The following is a 27,639-nucleotide window of genomic DNA, read 5'->3' as shown; positions in this document are numbered from 1 at the left end:
CTTTTTGTTTGTTGTTTGTTTATTTTTAGATCAGAGGAGGGATAAAGATTATGAAGTATCAAAGCATATCCCAGTCTTTGTTATATGCTTCCATCAATGTCCAAATTGCAATAGTTTCAATTTGCAAAAAAAAAATTGTAAATAAAAATCGTCTCTCATTTCAACTTAAATATTGACACCCCCCCCCCCCCTCCCCCATTCAAATACCACACGGAATATGAAACGAACGAGTTATCACTCTTATTTCAATAAAAACACCTCCTCACATGGGTATTGGTTGCGAACTTGAGAAGAGTTTTATTAAATGATTTGAAGGAATTTTGATAAAAAAAATATATCTGACTTATTGAAATATCTTCCTCTTTGTTTATATAAAGCATAGAATATTAATTGCACCATATCGATGGTGCAATGTTGATTGTAGATGATAAATATTAAAACTATCTCCCTTTCTGCAGGGGTGAGCCGTGGTGTAGTGGATATCGTTTGAGACTGAAGCAACCGGACTTAAACCCATTAACCCGTGCAAAAATGCATGGTGGGTTGTCTGCTACATTCAACTCGATACTCATCCTTTTTTTTCTTTTTTTTTCAAGTGGAAGGGAATGTGTCAAAGTAGATATTCTTATTTTCTTTCCAATCCTTTTTTTTTCTTCAAAATAATTATCTTCAGTTATTAATTAATATTTAGTTTGGGCACATTTCTTTTTTTCTGTTAAAACACATTCGTAAATAGGAAAGATAGGGCCAGTTAAGGAGGAGGGAAATTCTGGATGAAAGTCAAATAGATAAGAAAATCCTCGATCATGGGAAATGCTTCTTTTTAAAATGAAATATAAATGATGGACGATTGATAAAATATATGACTTCCTCCAAAGTAAACTGAGGACGGTTTTTTCTCAATGAGGCATACTTGGCGTATGGTGCAAAATTCTATAAGGCTGCGAGAGACTAAATATAGTGAAATTTTAAATACAACAATCCACTTATGTGATAGATTATAAAATGCTCTTCATACACTCTAAAAATGAAATGTTAAATCAATGTTTAAAAGTTTGTTTCATGGAGTGGCAATCTTTTATAAATGTTTAATTCATTTTCCCTTTCATTTTCTTTTTCTCTTGTCATTTTTTCTCCATTGTATACAAATTTTATTTGGGGGCATGTCCCTCAAGCCCCCCCCCCATCTGTACGCCAGTGTCCTAATCATTTTGTTTTTATTCAATGATCAGAGCAACCAAGAAATTAAAATGAATCGCTATCGCCCTCTCGTCGAGTGAAATCTACCAAGAATATTGCATCGTATCGATGGTGCAATATTGGTTTATGTGATAAATAGTTAAACTATCACCCTTTCTGCCGGGATGAGCCGTGGTGTAGTGGATATCGTTTGAGACTAAAGCAACTCGATTTCAAACCCAACTGGGTTGTCTGCTACATTCAATTCGACACTCATCCTTTTTGGCATTTTTTCGGTGTCTTTTTTCCATTCAATTTTTTAAGTTTCTGTATTTTATTTTCTGAGTTTCTATATTTCATTTCAAAGCAAACAGTTTTTATTCTCTATATCTATCGAGACACAACTCATCTTCTTCATGTATAACATGAAGTCTTCTCATTTTTTCCTTGTAATTTTTTTTTTGGGGGGGAGAGGTCTTCACCTTTTAAAAATACTATTTATTTGGGGTAAAGTGTATATGCTCTTTTTTCTTTTACTTCTATGCAAAGGCACAACGGGAAATAAGAAAGATAATGGCTAAATGAGAAGTATAAATTCAGGAGGATATCAAATTATAGATTATTGAAAAAAGGATGTAAACATAGATCGTTAACGGATGGCTAAACGAAATTGTTGACTTCTTAAGAAACAATTTCCTTTGTTCAATGTTTTCAAGAAATTCGAATATTTATATAAACTGTTATTATAACTTATTGCCATATCGCCCTCTCTGGTGAGATCTCGCAAAGAATTGCATCATATCGATGGTGCAATACTGATAGTGTATGATAAATAGTAAAACTATCTCCCTTTCTGCCGGGGTGAGCCGTGGTGTAGTGGATATCGTTTGAGCCTGAAGCAACCGGACTTTAACCCATTAACCCGTGCAAAAATGCATGGTGGGTTGTCTGCTACATTCAACTCGATACTCATCCTTTTTGTTTGTTTGTTGTTGTAATTTGTTTGTTTTTCTAGAGGAAGGAGGTGAAGATTGTGAATTATCAGAGCATACAATCACTTTGTTTCTCTCGACACTATTTTTTTATATATGTTTTTATCAATTTCCAATTTGTTAATTTCCATTTTCCAGATTTTTAATCATGATATTAGTACCTCTCATCTCTTATTGAGCCCCCTCACTCCACTCCAGCCTAATATTACACATAATGTTAAATGAACGAGTCATCCCTCTTATTTCAATTTAAAAAAAGCACTGTCTAGAAATCGGTATTAATTGCGAACTTGAAAAAAAAAAACGTTTTTTTTTTCAATGTTTTGAAGAAATTAGAATTGAGAAAATATCGAACTTAGTGAAATATCGCCCTCCCTGTTTGGATACAGCATAAATATTGCATCATATCGATGGTGCAATATTGATTGTAGATGATAAATAGTAAAACTATTTCCCTTTCTGCCGGGGTGAGCCGTGGTGTAGTGGATATCGTTTGAGACTAAAGCAACTCGATTCAAACCCAACAAGGTTGGGTTGTCTGCTACATTCGATTCGACACTCACCTTTTTTGCATTTTTTCAGTGTCTTTTCCATTCAATTTTCTAAGTTTCTGTATTTCATTTTCTGAGTTTCTACTTTTTATCTCAAGGCAAACAGATTTTGTTCTCTATTTCTATCGAGACACAACTCATCTTCTTCATGGCTAACATGAAGTCTTCTCATTCTTTCCATATTATTTTTTTATTTTTTTTGGGGGGGGGTCTTCACCTTTTAAAAATACTATTTATTTGGGGGTAAAGTGTATATGTTCTTTTTTTTTAATAATAATAATAATAGGTCCATTTATATAGCGCAGCTACTATGTGCATATACTCTACTGCGCTTTGATAATTGGTATCATATTATTACCCCGGCTGTAGCTGAGCCGCCATATTAATAGGCGCTAAAGCGATCAAGGAAAAATCCTACCGGGTACCCATTCACCTCACCTGGGTCGAGTGCAGCACAATGTGGATAAATTTCTTGCTGAAGGAAATTACGCCCGGTGGCTGGGATTCGAACCCACGACCCTCTGTTTCAAAGTCCGAAGACTAATCCACTGGGCCACAACGCTCCACCTTCTTCTGTATTTGTATTCTTCAACGCTTTTACTTCTATGCAAAGGCACAACGGGAAATAAGAAAGATAATGATTAAATAAGAAGTATAAATTCAGGAGGACATCAAAATATAGATTATTGAAAAAAAGATGTAAACATAGATCGTTAACGGATGGCTAAACGAAATTGTTGACTTCCTATAAGAAATAATTTCGTTTTCTTCAATGTTTTCAAGAAATTCGAATATTTATATAAACTGTTATTATAACTTATTGCCATATCGCCCTCTCTGGTGAGATCTCGCAAAAAAATTGCATCATATCGATGGTGCAATACTGATAGTGTATGATAAATAGTAAAACTATTTCCCTTTCTGTCGGGGTGAGCCGTGGTGTAGTGGATATCGTTTGAGACTAAAGCAACTCGATTCAAACCCAACAAGGTTGGGTTGTCTGCTACATTCGATTCGACACTCATCCTTTTTTTGCATTTTTTTTTCAGTGTCTTTTCCATTCAATTTTCTAAGTTTCTGTATTTTATTTTCTGAGTTTCTATTATTTTATCTCAAGGCAAACAGATTTTGTTCTCTATTTCTATCGAGACACAACTCATCTTCTTCATGGCTAACATGAAGTCTTCTCATTCTTTCCATATTATTTTTTTTCTTTTTTTTTGGGGGGGGGGGTCTTCACCTTTTGAAAATACTATTTATTTGGGGTAAAGTGTATATGTTCTTTTTTTTTTTACTTCTATGCAAAGGCACAACGGGAAATAAGAAAGATAATGGCTAAATGAGAAGTATAAATTCAGGAGGACATCAAATTATAGATTATTGAAAAAAGATGTAAACATAGATCGTAAAGGGATGGCTAAACGAAATTGTTGACTTCCTGAGAAATAATTTCCTTTTGTTCAATGTTTTCAAGAAATTCGAATATATATGTATATAAGTTATTATAACTTATTGCCATACCGCCCTCTCTGGTGAGATCTCGCAAAAAAAATTGCATCATATCGATGGTGCAATACTGATAGTGTATGATAAACAGTAAAACTATCTCCCTTTCTGCCGGGGTGAGCCGTGGTGTAGTGGATATCGTTTGAGCCTGAAGCAACCGGACTTTAACCCATTAACCCGTGCATAAAAGCATGGTGGGTTGTCTGCTACATTCAACTCGATACTCATCCTTTTTGTTTGTTTGTTGTTGTTGTTGTAATTTGTTTGTTTTTCTAGAGGAAGGAGGTGAAGATTGTGAATTATCAGAGCATACAATCACTTTGTTTCTCTCGACACTCTTTTTATATATGTTTTTATCAATTTCCAATTTGTTAATTTCCATTTTCCAGATTTTTAATCATGATATTAGTACCTCTCATCTCTTATTGAGCCCCCTCACTCCACTCCAGCCTAATATTACACATAATGTTAAATGAACGAGTCATCCCTCTTATTTCAATTTAAAAAAAGCACTGTCTAGAAATCGGTATTAATTGCGAACTTGAAAAAAAAAACGTTTTTTTTTTCAATGTTTTGAAGAAATTAGAATTGAGAAAATATCGAACTTAGTGAAATATCGCCCTCCCTGTTTGGATACAGCATAAATATTGCATCATATCGATGGTGCAATATTGATTGTAGATGATAAATAGTAAAACTATTTCCCTTTCTGCCGGGGTGAGCCGTGGTGTAGTGGATATCGTTTGAGACTAAAGCAACTCGATTCAAACCCAACAAGGTTGGGTTGTCTGCTACATTCGATTCGACACTCAAGTTTCTGTATTTCATTTTCTGAGTTTCTACTTTTTATCTCAAGGCAAACAGATTTTGTTCTTTATTTCTATCGAGACACAACTCATCTTCTTCATGGCTAACATGAAGTCTTCTCATTCTTTCCATATTATTGTTTTATTTTTTTGGGGGGAGGGGGTCTTCACCTTTTAAAAATACTATTTATTTGGGGGTAAAGTGTATATGTTCTTTTTTCTTTAATAATAATAATAATAGGTCCATTTATATAGCGCAGCTACTATGTGCATATACTCTACTGCGCTTTGATAATTGGTATCATATTATTACCCCGGCTGTAGCTGAGCCGCCATATTAATAGGCGCTAAAGCGTTCAAGGAAAAATCCTACCGGGTACCCATTCACCTCACCTGGGTCGAGTGCAGCACAATGTGGATAAATTTCTTGCTGAAGGAAATTACGCCATGGCTGGGATTCGAACCCACGACCCTCTGTTTCAAAGTCCGAAGACTAATCCACTGGGCCACAACGCTCCACCTTCTTCTGTATTTGTATTCTTCAACGCTTTTACTTCTATGCAAAGGCACAACGGGAAATAAGAAAGATATGGCTAAATGAGAGGTATAAACTTAGGAGGACATCAAATTGTAGATTATTGAAAAAAGGATGTAAACATAGATCGTTAACGGATGGCTAAACGAAAATGTTGACTTCCTATAAGAAATAATTTCGTTTTCTTCAATGTTTTCAAGAAATTCGAATTATGTATATAAGTTATTATAACTTATTGCCATATCGCCCTCTCTGGTGGGATCTCGCAAAAATATTGCATCATATCGATGGTGCAATATTGATTGTAGATGATAAATAGTAAAACTATTTCCCTTTCTGCCGGGGTGAGCCGTGGTGTAGTGGATATCGTTTGAGACTAAAGCAACTCGATTCAAACCCAACAAGGTTGGGTTGTCTGCTACATTCGATTCGACACTCATCCTTTTGGGGATTTTTTTTTTCCTGGGGGGGATGGCGGATGTTTTTTTTTCTTTTGCTTTTGTAATGCAATCGTAGTTTGTTTTCATGTTTGATCAGCACCAGCACGCGTTTTCCATATTTAGTGATCAGTGCTTATTCTGCATTACCTATATTTTCCCTTTTATAGCCCTTTTTCATTGATAATGAATTTCCTCTTTTGCAGTGCCCCATTTTAACTTAAATTTAATTGATCGAATGCTCCAATACTTCTGATAAATGCCCCTTTTATTTTCTATTTTTCCCCCGAAATTTTCAGTCTGTTAATTTAAGGTAATTACAATTAGCATTTTTTTAAAAAAAATTTTATTTTTTTTTTGCAGGGGCAGCGGAACTGGGGGGGGGGGTGGCGGCACGCGCGTTTCCGTTTTACACCCTGGCGAAGGCATTTTCCGGAAAAGTAGCCAAAAAGCGACTAGTGAAGAGTCTACGTCTTCGTTTGTTTACATTATCAGCTGGGCGCGCGATCCAAAGTCCGCACCGAAGTTATCCGCAGAACATACCGTACTTGCAAATGCAACTGAGCTTATACTTTCCAGGTTCAATACGAATGTTTGCCTTGATCATTTGCCTTGCCGATTTGCTGATGTCTGTCTTTCTCTCTATCTGTCTATATATCTATCTCTCAAATTCTATCTCTATCTATCTATGTAACTGCAGTATCTATCTATCTAATAATCTCTGTCTCTCTCATTCTTTATCTAACATCTATTCTCTATCTCTCTCTATCTATCCATCCATCTGTCTGTCTTTCTCTATTTCTTTCTCTCTCTCTACCTACCTATGTAACTACAGTATCTATCTGTTAATTTGTCGCTCTTCTCTCTCATTCTTGATCTATCTGACATCTATCTATCTCTCAAATTCTCTATCTATCTCTCTATCCATCTATCTACCCATCTGTCTGTCTTTCTCTATTTTAACTAGAGTATCTATCTGTTAATTTGTTAATAATCTTCTCTGTCTCTCTCATTCTTTAATTATCTATTTAATATCTCTCTCTCTCTCTATCTATCTATCTATATATCTATCTATCCATCTGTCTGTCTTTCTCTTATTCTCTCTATCTATTTATCTATCTATTTTTTAACTTATCTATCAGTTAATTTGTTAATATTCTTTGTCTCTCTCCCTCTTTATCTATCTAACATCTATCTATCTCTATCTATCCATCTGTCTGTCTTTCTCTATTTCTCTCTATCTATATATCTATCTATCTATGTATCTATCTATCTGTTGATTTGTCTATCTTCTCTGTCTCTCTCATTCTTTGTCTTTCTATCTATCTAACATCTATCTATCTGTCTCTCAAATTCTCTATCTCTCTCCTTCTCTAGCATCTGTCTGTCTTTTTTCTCTCTTTCTCTTTGTCCGTCCATATTTCTATCTACAACATCTCTCTCTCTATCTATCTATCTATCTATCTATCCTTCTCTCTCTCTCTTTCTCTCTCGATCTCCCTCTATATATCGACCTCTCTGTCTCTCCCCCTCTCTCTGTTTATCTATCCATCCATCTCCCCCTCTTTCTCTCTCTTTCTATCTATCCACCTCTCTCTCTCTCTTCCTCTCATTTCTATCTATCTATCTATCTGTCTGTCTATCTTGTCTCTATCTATTTATCAGTCTTCTATATCTATCTTTCGGCAGCTATAAGTGTATCAATCCATCAAACTTCAATTTGTCTTTCCATTATAAGTATCTGTTTATTTTGATTTTGTCTGCCATTCTATTCATTTAGTTAATAATTTATTTTTAGAAAAAAAAAACTATCATAAACAACGCGACTGCAAAAGCATGTTCGGATTTCACTCCTGACTGCCGCTCTCTCTGTACATGAAGTGCCGAGGAACTCTGTGCTCTGATCTGATCAGTAACTGTGCAAATTGCATGCGGTGTGGTGGACTCGCCTGTGTCGCACGCTGCATGCAACCAGCGATGTGTGTAGACTCTTCACTAGTCGCTTTTTGGCTACTTTTCCGGAAAATGCCTTCGCCAGGGTGTAAAACGGAAACGCGCTGGCGGCACGGGGGGGCACTTGCCAAAAAATAGGAAATGCTTTCTTTCCAAAATGATTTCTGCCCTCTGTGGGGGTACGTAACACTTTTTGAATCTGCATTTTTGTCCATGTAGTTGATTCTGTTTCATTTGTTATGTATTTCTCATTGTGAAATGTTTCATATTTTTTCTCTCATTTTTCCCACCTTTTTCCCCACCCCTGAAGGCCGACAAGTATACAGTTCAGAAGACATTTTAGTGAATTTCAACGAATATTATGCCTAAGAATGACAATTGACCTAACTGTGTCATTGGGGCTAAATGACCCTAATTCTCTATGTTTTCCGTAAACATGGCTCTCCCATTTTTCTCACCCGTGGGTTGAGTGCAGCAAAATGTGGGTAAATTTCTTGCTGAATTCAGGAAAACACGCCATTGCTGGGAATCGATAGGGTGAACTTCCCCTTTAAACGGCTTAATTGTAGTTTTGTCTCTACAGGGCTTTGGGTTTATCATGTTTGTTTTTTTAACATACCAGGCCCTAACTTCATAAAATGATTTTCTCGGTTTATCCAGTAAACATATATTCAAGGCCAAGCTTATATATTTTTCAGTCGTGTTTCCTCAATTATTGTAGTACGTTACAAAGAATGTATACATCGATCTAGTCTTCTTCCTCCTCCTCCTCCTACTTCTTCTTCTTCTTCTTATTAGTGCTGCTTCAACTTCAGGGGATCACTTTCATCTGCGTGTGCACTATTTGTGTCGAAATGTTATTTCATTATTTGTCTCTAGTGCAGGTGCAAATGTAAACATTATTTTGAAATGTCTTTCCTGTATTCTAGAAGGACCGAAATGTGTAGATTGATACCACATTAATATTTACGAAACTGCTGCTTTGCTCGCGCGATTATACACAAAAAAGGGTACCGGTACCAGTCTATTTGTATTCTGTAAACAAAAGAACCACAGACAGGAAAGACGCATTAACCATAGAGCTATTAACAGACTGAACATCTTTAATTCCACTGAACTGAATAACTTAATGCGGAAACGGTAAGTGTTTATTTCAGCTAGATCGGGAAACATCAGTCAAAATTAGTCTTTACAATTGCTGCAATGCATCTTTGGGGTTTTTGTTTTGAGCAGATAGGAGAAACCTTGGCTTGAGAGAACATCTCTTTTTATACGTTTTTGCTGCACAGTCCCATACACTGAAATTACCGTAAGTGAATTTTCTTCTTTAGCACTAAGTTCTTCTGGGGCCGATTGCACGAAAGGTCCTTTCCAAGCACTCTAGGCGACACCGCAATACTTACCCGTGTTAAGAAACTGAGACTCCACTCACGCGCATTTGGGCAGCCCTAGCTTAGAACTAAGCTTTCTTTCCGTAAAAAATCTTTATTCTTATGATTCAATAAATGTTAATGAATATATAATTACTCTTAAATCGGTACTCACCGGTTCTTTTTCTTGAATTTTCTGCCAAATTCCCACGCTTCTGGCTTCAATTCTGCGATGGATTCTGTTGCCATAGACAGCTACACATGCAACTCTATTTATAAATGGAGCGCCCCTTACGAGAGTTGTTAATGCCGCGGAAAAATTGTTAGGCATTTTGGCCTGTGGTCAAGGCGTTCTTTTGTTCTATTTTTTTATAGGTATGAGATCGAAATCACAGCGACTATTCACACTGTTCCATAATGATTCCGAAAGGAGGTGCAGCACCCCCCACCCACATGGGCGCAAATCCCAGGGGGACACTTCCCCCTAACCCAAAATAGTAGGGGCACATTATCAAATGTCCCCCTACTATTTTTGTTCTTTTATATATGATGGAAAGAAATAGGCCTACATCATTTAAATCGAAGTAAAAACATGTATTTTGGACGAGACGACCTTCTTTTGGGGTGATAAACCTTCCTTTTTTTTGTTAGTTTGTTTTTGTTTTTTTTTTGCCTGTTTTCCAGCCCCTGGTCCCCTACCTTAGATTTCGATCACCCTTGCCTCCCACTACTCTTGATATTGTTTGCGAATCTGTTTTGTAAATTAAAGGGGAATTTCACCCTGATAAAAAGATGATGAAAATATGAGAAAAATCATTTCAAAATATCGATGAAGGTGTTATTTGACAAAAAATGGAGTTGATAGAATTTAGAATGCTTGATTTATTGTGACGTCTATAACGAGCAGTTGCTCTATCCTAAATATAAAATGCCCAAATTTCCCATTTTTAATGGTCCGTAACGACCCACTTTTTTCTTTTTGATAACAAGTATGAATTGATATAGGAAAATGTACCATAAAAATCATTATCATGTATTTCTTGACATTTCATTTACTTTTTTACCATAATAATAGCTGCTTGCAAAGGCCTACGCCGTCACAAAAACCCGGGGGGCCGGGGGGGGGGCACTTACATTGACGAGTGGATACCATGCGCGACCAAAAAAAAACGTAAAAAGGATGTCCTTTTCACGATAGGGCACGTTACCTACGTAACGTGATAAGGGTGTCAAAAACACAAAAATAACGAAAAAAGGGTATCTATTAATTCGCTAGGAAAACCGTCGTGTTTAGGGTCTAATTTGCGGGGATGATAAAACAAAATCAAAATGTTTTATAAAGGATGTCCTTTTTGCTCCAACACTTCGTGTTTAGAGTCCGATTTGCGCGAGGTGTAGAAGGTGGGGTCGTACTAAACCAAATAAGGTAAAGCCGACGACCGAAGGACCCGTAACAATAAAACATTCCTGTACTTGTTTAGGGGTTCATTTCAGGGAATATTTGCCAAGAGTATCGTTTTGTTTCCAATACTTGTTAAGGGTAGGGTTTCACACGCCAATACTTGTTAAGGGGTGCATTTTCAGAATATGGAAATTACGTGTTTAGGGTGCTTTTCGAGACCCCATGGTCGCGCATGGTATCCACTCGTGAATGGAAGTGGCCCCCCCCCCGGGCAAAAAAAAATCTTACCTTTGAAAAAGATTGGTGGGGGATGGATTTTCCTCGAACGCATACCAATTTTTTTCTGCTATTTTCATAATAAACTTTAAATGAATTCAACTTTGCACTACTTAATTTTTTCAAAGACAAAATAACAAAATTACATCTCGTCATCATCATCATCACCACTATCATTAGCATCACCTCATCATCATCACCACAACCGTCACCACAACCATCATCATCACCAAGATAATTTTCATCATCGTCATTGCCATCATCATCTTTTTTTTTTCTTTTTTTTTTCCCCATCCCTTCTTCTTTTTTTTTTCTTCCAATATTCCTCCTTTTTTTTAGAGCGGCACACCGTCATGCTCCCTCACTGATTATCCGCCTCTATATGCTTGGTGTTGTATAAAATTGGCGGATACCTGAATGAAATACTGAAGAGAAAATAAGGAAAGGGAAAAAGTAAGAAGAAAAAGAAGATGAGGAGAAGAAAAAAAAAAAGCCAAACAAATGAAACAAAACAATGTCAAAATTTCGTAATAAAGTCTTCTACATGTACGTCAGTTTAAATGAGGTTTTTGTTCTCATTGAAATGAGAACAAAAAAAGAATTGAAACCATAGGCGGCGGAAGCGGGGACGTTCCCCCCTAAATTTGTTGTTGACCTTTTTTTTTTTGCTTGTCAATTTATTTTCCTACGTCCCCCCTAAAATGTTTGGGTTGAGAGCCTTTTTTTTTGCTTGTCAAAATTTGTTAGGTTGTCCCCTCCTAAAATTTGGGGCTTCCGCCGCCAATGATTGAAACAGGACTACATTATAATATAGTGTAAAGAAATAGAGGGAAGCTCCGAGACAATAAAAAGGTTGAAAAAGAAAAAAATGTGAAAACACAAAGCTCTCACAACATGAGCATAATAACAAATAATAACGAATAAGCGAGGACAAGTAGCTGAGGGACCCCCCCCAACTCTCTCTCTCTAGTTATCTATCTATCTATCCGACTCGATTATATAAGAGAAGAATTTACTAATCAAAATATTATGAGCAAAAAGCACGAGCTGATATTTTTATGAATATTCAAAACTGATAGAGAGACGCAATCGAATTATTCGATTGCGACAAAATTGATGATCTGAGAATTTATTGTTTTTAGGAATTCATTAAAAGCATAAAGTTGATCAGCATTAAAATATGGCAGGCGCAACGCATGAGCTAAAGCTTTATAGGCATACACCGATAAAAAATTTTAAGTATTTTTGGTAATCATGAAAAAAATTGATATTTCATGAAAGAAAGCTCAAATCCCGAGGAGGAATATTCTTATGAATTGACTTTAAAAAAAACTGTGGTAAGCCCCATTTAATATTTGATTATAAGTCGAATAAAACAGTAAAAGCTGACAAACGTTCGCGTGATATTTGGCAACCTCCCCCCCCCAAAAAAAAAATAAATAAATAAATAAAAATAAAAAAAAGTTTTTAACTATAATAATGATCGAAGGTAATTTTGTCTCGCGTAGAACTGGACAAATGAAAAAAAGATTGTCACTAAAAAAATGAAGGTAATTTTGACCCACGTAAAATTTGGCGAGCCCCCCCCCCCCAAAAAAAAAAGGAAAAAAGGTTTTAACAAGCAAAAAAAGGCTAAAAAGGAGAAAGAAGAGACAAGAATAATTATGAACGAAATATCCCCATTACAAATAATGCTGTGATCATCATAAAGGAGGGTCGCATAACTAGTATGAACAACGTATTTAATTCCAAAATATTTACTACAAATCTCAATAGGGGGATCGGGCAGAAATGCTCACCCCCACCCCCACCCCCCCCCCCCCGATCCGCCACTGATTCCAATCAATAATGACATTTATCTGCAATACTGATACTTTGGAATCAAGATACTGAAGATTGATACGCTTTACATAAATTATGAACGTCTGACAAAAAGATAATCTACCGATCAGCTGACCAGTTCGCGTATCACTTCGGAGTTGATCACTCGTCGCAGCTGTGTAGAACGCTCACCGAAAATCAACAAAAAGGCCTGAAATGTAAGTTTAATGATAATATATTTTAATTTGAACTACTTAATTAATACTTTTAATGTCTCCCCAACAAATGAAAGTCATATCACGTAACTCCAATTTGTATTAAGGCGTACATTTACCAAAGTCTTGGGTTGGAAATCAGAACAGCATTGTCTAACCCATATTTTTGGGTAATGTCGCCTATGAGGTCCATACATGTTAATGTTTGGACCTCATTGGTACTAGGAGTGGTTCCAAGGACCGTCTTTCGTGTCGCCCATCTTTTATGATACGCTATAAGAGGAGTGTTTCTGAAATTTATGATAAAGAATGAGATTCGTTAGCTTGCATTTAAATCAAATTTTATACAATTTCATGATATATCACATTTTGCAAACAAATATTTTGTTTATTTTAACGGACGAATGAAATATGTTTGCAGAAGATTTATTTGAAACGCGTTTCACATGGCGCATCATAAAAGATGGGCGACACGAAGACGGTCCTTGCAAAGACCCTTTCGTGCAATCGGCCCCCGGTTCTGTCATGTCTGTTTTACTGCTGCACAATGTGTGTCTTCTTCCAAAGTGCAGTATATCCTTCATGATTTTAGATCAAAACACTGCAGAGTGGTGTGTCTTGGGCTTTTGGCTCCAGTCTTGGTGTTTTCTCCACTTTTAAATTGATTGCTTGCCGACAAGGCCTTCTTGGATTGGAACAGTAATTTGAGCTCTTTTGCTACTCTTACACTCTTTCTTGCTTCGCAGTTTCATGCTTTTGTTTTGTTTTGTAACATGCATGTCTGTCAAGCTAAGCTGGAGATCGATTAGACCAAAAGCTTCGGTCTCTGTTATGTTGGTTGTTCAGCTGAACTCCGTTGGCTTCACTCACCAAATACAGAGACCGAAGTTCTAGTGCGATCTGTACAGCACTTGTTCACTGCTACCACCATGCCTGTGGGGAATCTACAGGTAGGACTTAGTCTTGAGGACACAATGATGATGATTTTTGTCTCACCTGCGAAGCAGAGTGAGACTATAGGCGCCGCTTTTCCGACGGCGGCGGCGGCGTCAACATCAAATCTTAACCTGAGGTTAAGTTTTTGAAATGACATCATAACTTAAAAAGTATATGGACCTAGTTCATGAAACTTGGCCATAAGGTTAATCAAGTATTACTGAACATCCTATTAAAGTTTCATGTCACATGACCAAGGTCAAAGGTCATTTAGGGTCAATGAACTTAGACCATGTTGGAGGAATCAACATTGAAATCTTAACCTGAGGTTAAGTTTTTGAAATGTCATCATAACTTAGAAAATATATGGACGTAGTTCATGAAACTTGGACATAAGGTTAATCAAGTATCACTGAACATCCTGCATGAGTTTCACGTCACATGACCAAGGTCAAAGGTCATTTAGGGTCAATGAACTTTGGCCGAATTGGGGATATCTGTTGAATTCCCATCATAACTTTGAAAGTTTATGGATCTGATTCATGAAACTTGGACATAATAGTAATCAAGCATCACTGAATATTTTGTGCAAGTTTCAGGTCTCATGATTAAGGTCAAAGGTCATTTAGGGTCAATGAACTTTGGCCGAATCGGGGGTGTCTGTTGAATTACCATCATAACTTTGAAAGTTTATTAGTCTAGTTCATTAAACTTGGACATATGAGTAATCAAATATCACTGAACATCCTGTGCGCGTTTCAGGTCACATGACCAAGGTCAAAGGTCAATGAACTTTGGCCGAATTGGGTGTATCAGTTGAATTACCATCAAAACTTTGAAAGTTTATGGATCTGATTCATGAAACTTGTACATAAGAGTAATCAAGTATCACTGAACATCCTGTGCGAGTTTCAGGTCACATGATCAAGGTCAAAGGTCATGTAAGGTCAATGAACTTTGGCCATGTTGGGGTTTTTTGTTGAATAACCATCATATCTCTGTAAGTTTATTGGTCTAGTTCATAAAAAGTGGACATAAGAGTAACCATGTATCACTGAACATCTTGTGCGAGTTAGAGTAGTATTCAAAGTCAGCACTGCTGCTATATTGAACCGCGTGATGCAGGTGAGACGGCCAGAGGCATTCCACTTGTTTTAGATATGTAGTATATTTCTTCATCATTGACGTCTTGACACTCTCTCCATAGTGCCTTCAGCGAAGGACCAAAACAAAGATGGACTCCCCAAAATCCATACTTTTAAACCGAAGTCAAGAGAATTTATTTAATTTTATTAATTCTTACACCTTCCTACGCCTAATGCGTAGGAAGGTTTTAAATATTACTATGTAAAAATGTAAAAAAATGAAGATTTCTTACCTAACTGATGCCGCGTAGACCCCTCGTTCCACATGTAAACAACGGAAATACAATAGCGTCGACCCTTGAACCGCTTATGTATGACGTACTTCCGGAAAGCAATGCCGTCTTAACGAACAATTTAGAGATAAAAAATCTTATTTAACAAATATTAAAATTTATTTATTTCGTGATCATAAATAATTCATATCAATATATATAAATTATTTATGATCACAAAATAAATAGGACTATGGTATGCCAATGTTGTACAGAGCACACACTTTAAAAAATCATTAAAATATCACTTTTGTGACCAAAATTACTAATTTCCATACAGTTGCAATTTAATTTTCATTAGTAACTTGTGAATAATTTTTGTATTCACCAGAGCGCTCAAAAACTTGAATTTTTGGCATATTTTTGTGTACGCCCTCTATTGGTGGAAAGTAATATGGCAAGAAAATTTTCATTTTTTGATCTCTATTTTAAATTAAGAAAAAAATGATTTAAAGAATCAAATTTGAATAAGAGCCAAGTTGTATGAATAATAGGTGTAATGGAAACTGTCAGTGTAAAAAAAATCAAGCATTTGCCCCAATGAAAAAGAGAAAATAAGCCAAACATTGCCACCCTTATTTTGCCACACATGGAGATATAACTGAGAACAAGGTTATATTATAACCTTGTTCATTGAATGAGTGCTGTACAGGGGATTGAATGGCCATATGTTTATGTACTTAAGATCGGATAAAACGGGGAAGTGAATTTGCACGACAGTTGAGGTAAGTCATTGTTTTTGTTCCTTTTAACTTGATTTTTCTCCGGTTTTTGGCAATTAATGCCAAGAGGGAATATTAATTTGCATTTTGGATCCATTAATTTTCAAAATTTTTAGTCATTAAAGACAAAAATTGAAGAGCCCCAACGGGGGGATTTTACATTGCAAGTCCCCTAATGGTGGCTGCATGATAGCAAGCCGTCTGTGTACGAGGAGAAATAAAAAAATAAAATGTTATAAAACTCCTTGAAACAGACGGCTGCCAGCTGTCTAGAGATCATATGCATGATATGGCATTACAAAAGGGACTAAATTGGCAATCACTGAAATGGGCGCTTGTCATGCTTGTTTTCCATCTTGGTCCATATTTTCTGTCGTTTTAGTTTACTTATTATATTTCCATCTACTTTCACATTTTCAGGTCTAAATGGACAAAGAGCAACACCTTTCTTGAAATAAATCCACTTTCTTCAAAGTTTTATATTCAACATCGAGAGATGCCACTGGACGACCAACCAAACCATGGCACTGAACCTTCTGGTTCAGACCAGAGCCCTGACCCGACACAAGCCCAAGCGGAAGGAGGGTCTAAAGAGGTTGAAAACCAAGCCTCGGACTCAGATCCTCTGGAATCCTCTGGAGAAGGAGAGGTTCTTAGGAAGCGGCAACGACAGCACTCGCCGGCTCCAGGATCCGCTTCAGGTGGACTGCATGGAGGCTTTGCTGGAATTGAAGGTAAAAACTTGAAATAATTGTTGTTTATGAAATTGGCAACAATCATTAATTCATCATACATATTAATAAATATACACGTAGATCCAGGGGCGGAAATCTCTCCCAAAAGGTAGGGGGACAAGGGTCTGGAAAATTTGACAAGCAAAAAAAAAAAGGGTATTACCTAAAATTTAAGGTCATTTCAACGAAAATATATTTGACAAGCAAAAAAAAGGTCATCTCGTTCCAAAACGCACGTTTTATTTCCATTTTCAGTGATATATTTCTTGGCATCACCAAAGACCCAAAATAGTAGGGGGGACATTTGATATTGTGTCCCCCCTACTATTTTGAGTAGGGGGGACACGATCCCCCTGTCCCCCCTGGGATTTCCGCCCATGTGTAGATCTATATGACTCAAAGTGAATGAAGATAGCAAGCTGACGATTAAAAAAAGTTACCAATACTGTCCAGATCCAGATCCGGTGCAATATACCAAACTGGTCCTGAACCGTACACATCCAGATCCAGAAGTTCATTCTTCCCTTTTTCAATGTGAATGCTGCTGCTGCTTCCAGGGGCCGATTGCATGAAATGGTCTCCCTAAGGGCCGTCTTTCATGTTGCCCATCTTTTATGATGCGCTGTATGCGGGATATGTCTGACATTTATGATAGAAATAGGATTTGTTAGCTTTTAATTAAATTTTATAAACTTTCATGAGATATCACATTATATAAACCAAGATTTTTTTTTACTTTATTGGACAAATAAAATATGTTTGCAGGTAGTTAATTTAAAATGCAATTCACATTGCACATCGTAATTAATGGGCGACACGAAAGACGGTTCTTGCAAAGACCCTTTCGTACCATTGGCCCCAGGTACTGAAGTCTGAAAATAAACATTTGCATTTATATTTTTAAACATTGATTTTTCCATTTTCATTGCATTGCTAATTTAAAGTGTGTAATAATGATTAGCTTGTTGGCTCCCAGAAATAAGATGCATTTATGAAGGAAACATAGTTGCATTAAATAATGAATAATTTAAACTTCTTCCAACGTGTGAGATGGCAAGCTAGCAATCAGAGCACCAAATGGTAGGCTTAAGACAATAGGAGAGGTAGGCCTATGAGGATGTATTTTTATGAAGTTAAATTTTTATTTGAGAGAGTGAAACGATTAGTCAAAACATTGAAAAAAGACAAAGAATATTTGGCTAAGATTAAATGTATTACATATTAAAGTACTTAAATATCAATAGAAAAACAAATATTTAGCTTACTGACATGGTAACCTAATTTACAAAGCAGGAAAAGCATGAATAATATTTGTCTATCATGATATAGAAAGTGATTTCCATTTATTTTTTCTGTCCTTTTATTTTGCAGCCTCTCCTCATAAGAACAAAACTTTTGAAGAGTTGATCACAGCTGCTGGCCTCGTCTCCAACATGGCCCTTGCCCATGAGATTGTTGTCGATGGGAATTTCAAGCTGTCACCTCGTGACATGCCTGAAAACTCGTGAGTAGTTCAGCATGCTTTCTTTCCTCAAATTGGTCGCAATAATAAAGCAATATTGACTGGCCTCGGGGCGATACAAGATATATCGCCCAAACTAGATTTATATTTCCCGAGTTGTAGAAGAGGTTGATATCAATTTAGTGAGGGTGATATATGTCCTTTTTCCCCCAGGCCAGTCAATATTGCTACATGTATTATTAAACAAATCAGACATCTAGAGAAAAATTGTTAAAATTTAGATATTCCAAAGTTTAAGAATTCATGAGAATCTAGTTTGTCATGTTGTGCAGACTGGGCCTCTGAACTTTACCATTGTGATGGAATTGAAATGATGCGTCCCTGGCCTAGGGACGCAGTATCCATCGTTGTCTCAACTTGATTACCATATATACCACGTATAGCACTGCGCAGTTCAAGGACGCGTACAAAAACGTGTAGAATACACGGATGTTTGCTCTGCCTTGTTCCCCGCTACATTTCCACGCTTTTTTCATAAAAATAAATTGGGTCCGTGGATAAGCAATTGGAAATTTATTGACCGGCCATTTGATCCCAGTCTCAAGCAGGTAACAATGTATCAAAGTTGCCATGCTCAGATGTCTGATATGGTTAATAACAATTTTTTTTTTCATTACAATCTTCATGTGCGATTTCTGGTATTTTCATATGATTTGGTTCAGAGTGAGATTGTCATCGAAAATCATTGACTATTTGTTTAATGAAATGCTCCCTGTGCTCCACAAATATTCCAAAAATTTAAGCATACAGGTAGCTACCAACATGGCTCTTAAGTATTTCAAGGAATGATTCTCTCCTGGGTTGAGTTTGAGAGTGGTAATTGGTCATCAACGGGTACTAGCATAAAAATAGTGAATAGGCATGAGTGCGATGGTGCAAGATTTCGCATGAGGTGAGAGAAAGATGCTCTATTCAAAAAGGCGTTAGCGGAGTTGAATAGAGCGTTTCTTTCATCGAATGCGAAATCTCGCACCATTGCACGAATAAGAATATTCACTATTTGTGTTGTATAACGCCTTGAAATCTAGCGATAATATGGAAAAAACAAGAGTTTTTTTTCCCTCCAGTAATCTATGAAAAGGGAGCAAAATTATTGAAAGCGAGAATCAAAATCCCACAAGCCGGGCCCACAAGCGCACATGATCTTGGACAGCATTGCGCATTTAGCCAGCGGGCTGTACGCGCATTGTCACATTATTCAATGAAATCGCATTGTGACATCACCTCCTAAAGCCGTGCAATGGTACATTTTGGAGGGTACGTCTTGTGTGCAACGGTACGAATGTGTGACTTTCAGCCTCCCATTTGATCGCGTACAACAAGGTAAGTAGGCGTTGTACAATGTGCGTTTGCACTGCCCGGCAAAATGAATGTTTCACAACCTTGGCTGGTTTTGGGGATCCTAGTGCTTTGTTTCATCGGGCGTGACCATTTCAAAAGCATGCTAGTGTCAATCAATGTATTACAGAAGCAGTATTTATGTTTACTTGTTCTATTGATTTTGATAACAGAATTGAGAAGCAGGTACACAAGGTCGTTCACCAGGCATTCTGGGATAGCTTGAGCGCTCAGCTTTCCGACGATCCACCATCGTATACGCATGCTGTCACTCTCATCGGGGAGATTAAAACGGTAGGTTTTCTCTTCATTGTATTATCAGTCTAGGGGAGCAAACTGTCCAACACAGGACAATGTCTCTCAATGACTGCGTGGTATAAATAGCTAGTCTCTTAATATACCTTTTGAGATAACTATTGAAGGGGAGTTTACCCTGACAAAAACTTTGTTGTCAAAATAGCAGAAAAAAATAAGAAAAGATATCGGTGAAGATTTGAGGAAAATCCATTAAACATTAAGAAAGTTATTAGGATTTCAAGTTTTTGATTTGTGACATCATAAACAACTAAAACAAGCACCTGCCCCTTATGTAATATAAGATGCATAAATTTAATTTTTTAATAGTGCATGATGACTTATTTCATAATTTTCTTTGTAGGAAAGGGTGTGAAATTATTTTAGTATTGATATACGGAAGGTACAATAAAAACCATTTTCAAATTTCTGAGAAAATAAAATTTCATTGATTCATATGACATCACAAAGCAAATGATTAAAATTCAAATAACTTGTTTATCCTTTGTGGATTATCCAAACCTTTTTTCTATATTTTCATTATTTTTTCTGCTATTTTTACTGAAACTATTTTTATTTAAACTATTTGTCAGGGTGAACTTCCCCTTTAAACTTCAGAAGTGAAAAAGGACTTATGACAAAGTTGCCAATTTATGACCATTTTCGCATTACACTTTCATTTTGACAGATTCTACTATCGCTGCTCCTACCACACCATGACAAGCTGAAATGTCAAATTCTTGAGGTCATTGACCTCTCTCTCATCCAGCAACAAGCGGACCACCAGGCCCTCGATGTCAGCAGACTAATTGCCTTCGTAGTCCAAGTAATGTCCAAGCTCTGTGCTCCAGTCAGGGATGAGGAGATTGCTAAATTGGCAACCCTGACCGAACCAGTAGAAATTTTCAGGTACATTTTTTTGTTCTTCAAGATTGTTTCAATTTTTTTTCATGTCAACACTATATATATGAATATTGAATGCGAGATTTTGTATATAACATGCACAAAATACAAAAATATTATACCATATCTTGTAAAGACAAGACATTCCATACATAAACATGTATTTGGACATGTATGTTTTGGGTTTTTTTTTTTTTTTTGTCTGGGACTACGTGATGTGATTGTCTGCACTCGACTCAGAGGTTTGTGAATGGGTTCCTGGCATGATTGTCTTTATTTTAAAATGTTTGTGCAGAGGGATAGTGACTAGGTTAAAGCCGTGAAAATTGTGACTTAAGATCATCATTATCCTCATCATCTCCATCATCACCCCCATCATCACTACTATCACCACCACTATTATCAGCATCATCATAACCATTATCACCATCATCATCATCCTCTTTATTTTCACCACCACCACACCACCACCATCATCATCATCACCATCATCATCCTCTTCATCATTACCATCATCATCATCACCATCATCTTCGTCATCATCATCATCATTATCATCTTCATCCTCTTCATCATCATCACCACCATCATCATCATCATCTTCATCATCTCCATCATCATTATTAACATTGTTTTGTAATATATTTTTAGGGAGATTTTCCGAGTCTTGGACCTGATGAAGCTAGACATGGCAAACTTCACCATCCAGAGTCTGAGGCCACACCTTCAGCAGAAGTCTATCGAGTACGAGAGGAACAAGTTCCAGGAATTCCTCAAAACCCAGCAAGGTCAGTTGACATGTTCAAAGTTAGTTGGTTCCATGACATTTGCTCTGGCGACAAACACTCCGCTGTAACTTCCACAAACTAATGAAATTGCCAACTTCAACACTGGATTTAACAATATACCTAACCATACTTGATACTTGATGAGATAATTCCTCTTGCAGCTCCAAAAAGCTAATCTCCGTAAACCTGACATAAAACCCTACTGCAACCCTAATCCAGTATCTTGGACAAAATAAAGCCTGGAGCAATTGTCGCCAGGGCAAATGTCGTGTCACTAGTCATCAAGTTTCTCATTTTCTCTACATTTTTCTTGACATATGACACTTTTTACATGTAGTATTCATATTAAACAGGGTTGTTACATGCTAATGTAGTAATAATGCGAATGTGTAAACCAAAACGTGATGATCAAAACTTGTTAATATGTATGTGTTGTTACTAACAGACGGCTTACAGTACACAAGAGAATGGTTAGAGCAAGCAAGAGAGAATCTAACAGATAAGGTCAAGAAACAACAAGCGTTGCAGCAACAGCAACAACAACAGGCATCTTCATCAAGCGAAGGAGCCAGCAACATCGGGCCAACACCAAGCCCTCTCATCTCACCGGCCGCCATCTTGAATCACGCTTATGTCGATCTGTTGAACTCTGATCCTCGGGAGGGCATGACATTTCCAGAGGTAAAGATGGAATAGATCTTCTTTCTTTCTTTTTTTTGCAGTCAGCTTGACTAAATGACTTTCTGGTAAAAGAGATAGTCTCATATGTTTACCAAGGTTTAAGTTCAGGGAGAGCTTTACAAATATTAAGTACTACTGAATATCATACTTAGGTGCCATTGCAAAACTGTTCTTTATCATATACTGGTAACATCAATGATGGATACACGGTTGAGCACGTCTCCTGTGCATGATCCAACAAATGTGGTGATGTGTTATGTTCCTCACGCAACTTGGAAATTAAGTGCCATTTCAAGTCTCACTTAAAATCTTTACAAAACACCCCAGGGTTGTGAACACATAACATATAGTGGGTAATTCCTGCCTCTGAAAACCTTCACTTAATGGTGATAATATAATGGTCTGGATATATAAAAACACACACAACGTCCAGAGACGATCATGGTGCTTGCCCAGCAAGTTCTCTTTTATAAAAACAAGCTACAGATCTAGATAACCAATGTTACGTGATGCAGAAATAAGCTATTATATACAATTTTGCATCACTCATTGGATTTTCTAGCTACATCCTAATGGGGCTTGATTAGTCTCCAGGCACAGACCCTGATTGAATCTTTGATCAACAAGTGGGTCTTCACACAAAGACTGACACATATAAAATTTGCTTTTAGCAAGAGGGCCTTCATAGCACAAGTCTTTGTAGGCTGTGCTCTCAGGCCCCTTAACCCTATCTAGGCCGGGGCCTCAACGATTCGGCAATATTTTTGCCGCGGGAAATGTTTTGACCGTGCTGCTCGTTGACTTTTTACTTTCAAGTTTTCAAGTCTTGCGCAACTTTTGAGACCAATTTTGCGTCACCCGGTATGTGGTTCCGAAATTACGCAACATTATGTAAGTGCATGTCAGACCAAAAATTGCTCAAAAAGGTGATTTTGTGTACAAAGACAACGCAATTTGTGTTTTCAACCAAAAATCATAAATGTATGATTATTTTTAGTTTAGCTGGTTTAAATGTATTGATTTTATGCTTTTTTATGATCCCTACAAATTTCATTGAAAAACAAAAGGTAAAAAAAACAAAGAAATACATAAGAATTTCAACAAAAAAATATAAAACATAAGAAAACGATTTGTTCATGTGCACTTACTTAGAGCACCACAAAGAGTTTCTATACCAAAAAAAATTGAACATTTGGAGCTTTATTTAGGGAGTGAGAGGAAAAAGTATGATTTGGCATACTAATTACGCATAAATTAGCATAATCACTTAATAGCAATTCACATGAAATAAATTACTATACAATTTTGTAGATTAAGTCCCAGACAACCTGCGTGCTAATTTTCGGCGCAATCACGCGGTCGACGGCCAAGATCTCAAGGGAAGGCCCCCCCCACAGGTTTGCACAGCAGACTAGATGGTGTTACCCCTTAGCTGATTTAATACTGTAGATTATAATCAAAATCGTGATTTTATTTTAATATTCTTCAGACCGTCTTGATGGATCAAGGAAGGTTCTATGACCTTGGATCACAGGTCAGGAAGATTGTCCTGGTAGGCTCTGTCCTTCTGGTGACCTACACCAACACAGGGAACATGTTAGCAGGTATCCAGGGATTCCCCAGTCAGCTCAAACACAATCTCTTCATCCTCTTGGACGACGTGAGGTAAGTATTGTGTAGGACACCACAGTACATTGGTATTTCATTTTCAGATAACTCTGCCTTTTAGTCAAATCTCTTGGGAGTTGGGACTAGAGAGAATTCTGTTCAATTTTAGGAGAATTTCAATTTCGAAGAGGTATATATGTAGTGGAGCGTTGTGGCCTAGTGGATTAGTCTTCGGACTTTGAAACAGAGGGTCGTGGGTTCGAATCCCAGCCATGGCGTGATTTCCTTCAGCAAGAAACTGATCCACAATGTGCTGCACTCAACCCAGGTGAGGTAAATGGGTACCGGTAGGAAGTAAATCCTCAAAAAGCTGTGTGCGCTATGAACGCCTAGCTTAGCCGGGTAATATAGAAGCGCCTTGAGCACCTAACAAGGTGGATATGTGCGCAATATAAATACTCTATATTATTATTATTATATATACAACATGTTCGAATGATCTGATCAAAGAAGTTAGGTGATAATTTGACTTTAATGATTGAAATATTTTGTCACCTGACTTCACAATTAAATAGGTGTGACTCACATTTGATGTGTCAACATGAGGAAAGTCTCATACCATTAGTGTTTTATGTTTGATATTGAAATATTTTGTGGATTTATTGTATTTAAAAATAACTTTTTAACAATGTTACATAGGAACGTTTTATTTTAGTTTTGGAATGTCACGAAAATGAACCCAATCCTATGGAATTACCCATATGCCTCTATGGATATAATCATAATTTTTACTGCAGTTGTATTCTAAAACTACATCTGCTCAAGAAATTGTGTCATTTTGGTGTTATCTTTTCCAGTGATTTCAGCGCTGTGATCGATAACCTGGCTGAACAAGTAACAAAAGAAGTAAACGAGTGCTTGAAGACCCATGGCTTCCCGGAGTTTGATGAACTGAGGATAGAGGCATTTAAGAGCCAGATCAGATCTCTAGGTCTCAAAGATAATCATATTCACAGTATTCTAGGTGAGTTGATACCCTGTGCACCTTTTACAGATTCTCAAATTTGGAAAATGCGGAAGCTACAAAATGCAACCATTGTAACTTTATCCAGCAAGTACTGTCATATCGCGCCTTTCTTGAATAGTCACTGGCAACCCCAGAAGGAATGCATGGTCTTCATCATCCTTTTTGTCTTTAATATTTGTCATTGGCACTTCCTGTAGTTAGAATAAGTGGGAAGGTGGAGCCGAGCCATGGGGTTTGGGGGAATTCAGATGAAGATGATATGTGGAGTGGCAGAGATGGGTTCGGCATGGACAGTGCAAAAAGCCTTAAGAGCTGTCAGTTAGGGATTCATGGCAAGAATTGCTCTGCTATGAATTCCCTACACTAATCAAATGATTACCTTCAAGCCTGGATTACTTACTACCGGTATACCCCACCCAACCCTAAACCTAGCATAAAACCTTATTGCAACCCTTACCCTAACCCTATGTCTTAGACGAAATAGAGCCCGCAGCAATTGTCGCAGGAGCATATGTTGTGTCACTCAATTGGGATGCTTTTCAGGGTATCCTAGTGCAGCACCAGCCAGCCAGGGGGAAGTGCCTGGTACTTCAATGGCCGATAAACTTGCGTTTCAGCTGGTTTCCCATCATAATTTGGATATTATTATCATGTAAACTTACATCCTTTTTCCGTGAATTAATTCCTACTTTCTCTCCTCAGACTCGAGACTAAGAGGATTCCTAGTGACAGCCATTGCGGCGCCCTCTAAGTTCGACCCTTCAGCAAACATTCCACCAGGCCTGACCACCATGCAGAGCCAGGTCCTTGAAACAACCAAAGCCTTCGTCCGTCTGGTCATCCACAACAGGTCAGTCTTCGGACCTTTCTACGCTGAAATACTTTCTAAGATGGTACAGTCTCAGGTCGCCGAGTAAATGGACACAAGGCATTTCTCGCAATGTCAACATGGACCTGCGGGGAGCACTTCTATAAAGGACTTGTCAGACATTTTATCCGACAAGTTCTGTTTTATTCAACAGTTACCATGGTAATAGTTCTCAGCCAATCAAAATCAAGGAAGGTTGTCAGATCTGACAACTTGTCGGACGAAACTGCTGTTGAAATGCCACTCCAGTTCCCTGTGCTCCAATGGCAATCGGGGCTAAATCTGCATCTGCAAGGATCCAGGATGCATTTCTTGTTTTATAGAAGCAGCAGCCAATCAGCGTGCTCGTTTGATGTCACATGTCTGCGGTCGAAATGTTGAAAAAGAGAAGACTGAATGGAAGAAGATAATAACTTTCATTATCCAGTGGGAACAATGACCAATAAAAGTCAAGGATTCTGTGGATGTTACCATTGCAAGCTAGTTTCGATGGTATAGTTTTCCAGAATGCGAACTGCAATAAAAGGAGCCGTGAAGCCTGGGAGCTGTGGGGGCTCCAGCAATTTTTCATGGAAATAACCATGAAAATGTGATTTTATGCGTATTTAGTAACCCCCCCCCCCCCCTTTTGAAAATTGTTCCACAGCTCTTGTGTGAAGAACCTGACACTGGAATAAACCATCACATTGGCAGGATGTATGTGTACATATATATATAATGCAAATAAGAGTTTTTGCAGTGCATAGCTATAGAGTGCTGGAACTTTATGTGGTGCCCGATATATTGCCATTGCCAATTTGAATCAGGAAGTTGACATCAGGAAAAAAGATACATGGAGGCTCGGGGATGTTCTCCTTAAATGCTCAAACGAGCTCCTGAAAATCCCCATTTAGTGAACAATTCCCCCCCCCCCCCTCCCCCCGGTTTACATCTAAAATGTTTCTGCTTTTTTGAGATGATATGTCATCATTATCATTATTTTTTCATTAATTTTGATTTTTCATTAATTTTGATTTTTCATTAGGGAATTTTAGATTATTTTTTCATTAAGAGCTTTTAATGAATATTTCGTTTTTATGTAACCTCAATACCTCAAGAATGTTAAATTGAGAGATATCAATTTGTTAAGTTTTGTGTTGCAAAATTGTTTCTTGATATTTATTTTAGAACTTCTATTATGAAATGATGAGTAAATAATAATAGATAATTTATTTTGTAGATATTAAAAGATAAAATCTAGCATCATAATAGAACAGATTAGAATTATTTAGAATTATTGTCTTGTCTTGGCTTGCTCCTTGAGGATCTCATCCCAAACTCTCATGTTTATTACCAAATGTGATAAACCTCAATTTACATAATGATAGCAACTTCATTGTTGCAGGTTTCCATATTATTGTGGCACTATGGGATGAGGTGTGAGTTTGAATTTTGTCAGACGTGTATCAATCAGATATACCGTCACCATCCAAAAAAAGTGACCAAGACTCGAACCTCTGTATCAATTTGTAACTTCAACACATAGCTTGGATTACAGGCGCACGCCACAACACCCAGTTGTGGAGGTGTGTATTTGAGTTTTGTCAGACGTGTATCAATCAGATATGATTATTTACGTCTGGGACCGACCTTTAACGTCACCATCCAAAAAAAGTGACCAAGGCTCGAACCTCTGCATCAATTTGTAACTTCCCCACAGCTTGGATTACAAGCGCACGCCACAACGCCAAGTTGTGGAGGGAGTAATCCTTGTCCTTA

The 27,639-nt window shown here is 37.3% G+C and overlaps 1 protein-coding gene across 2 annotated transcripts; it reads left to right on the top strand.

Annotated features, from left to right (window-relative positions):
• Positions 1-9,049: 9,049 nt before the first annotated feature.
• LOC121405909 (T-complex protein 11-like protein 1) lies at positions 9,050-27,343 on the top strand. 2 transcript variants are annotated; one of them, XM_041596903.1, is made up of 10 exons: positions 9,050-9,099; positions 16,539-16,852; positions 18,224-18,356; positions 19,886-20,006; positions 20,695-20,915; positions 21,561-21,697; positions 22,143-22,378; positions 23,868-24,043; positions 24,844-25,010; positions 25,716-27,343. In XM_041596903.1, the coding sequence occupies exons 1-10, from the start codon at positions 9,089-9,091 to the stop codon at positions 25,928-25,930; spliced, it is 1,731 nt and encodes a 576-aa protein (XP_041452837.1). In that variant the 5' UTR covers positions 9,050-9,088; the 3' UTR covers positions 25,931-27,343. The 2 variants fall into 2 exon arrangements, with proteins under 2 accessions (XP_041452837.1, XP_041452838.1); XM_041596904.1 differs by lacking the exon at positions 9,050-9,099 and adding an exon at positions 9,129-9,268.
• Positions 27,344-27,639: the final 296 nt, after the last annotated feature.

The sequence above is a fragment of the Lytechinus variegatus genome, chromosome 19 (assembly GCF_018143015.1).
Source record: "Lytechinus variegatus isolate NC3 chromosome 19, Lvar_3.0, whole genome shotgun sequence".
Classification (NCBI taxonomy): Eukaryota; Metazoa; Echinodermata; class Echinoidea; order Temnopleuroida; family Toxopneustidae; genus Lytechinus; species Lytechinus variegatus.
This window is presented reverse-complemented; position numbering and strand designations above follow the sequence as displayed.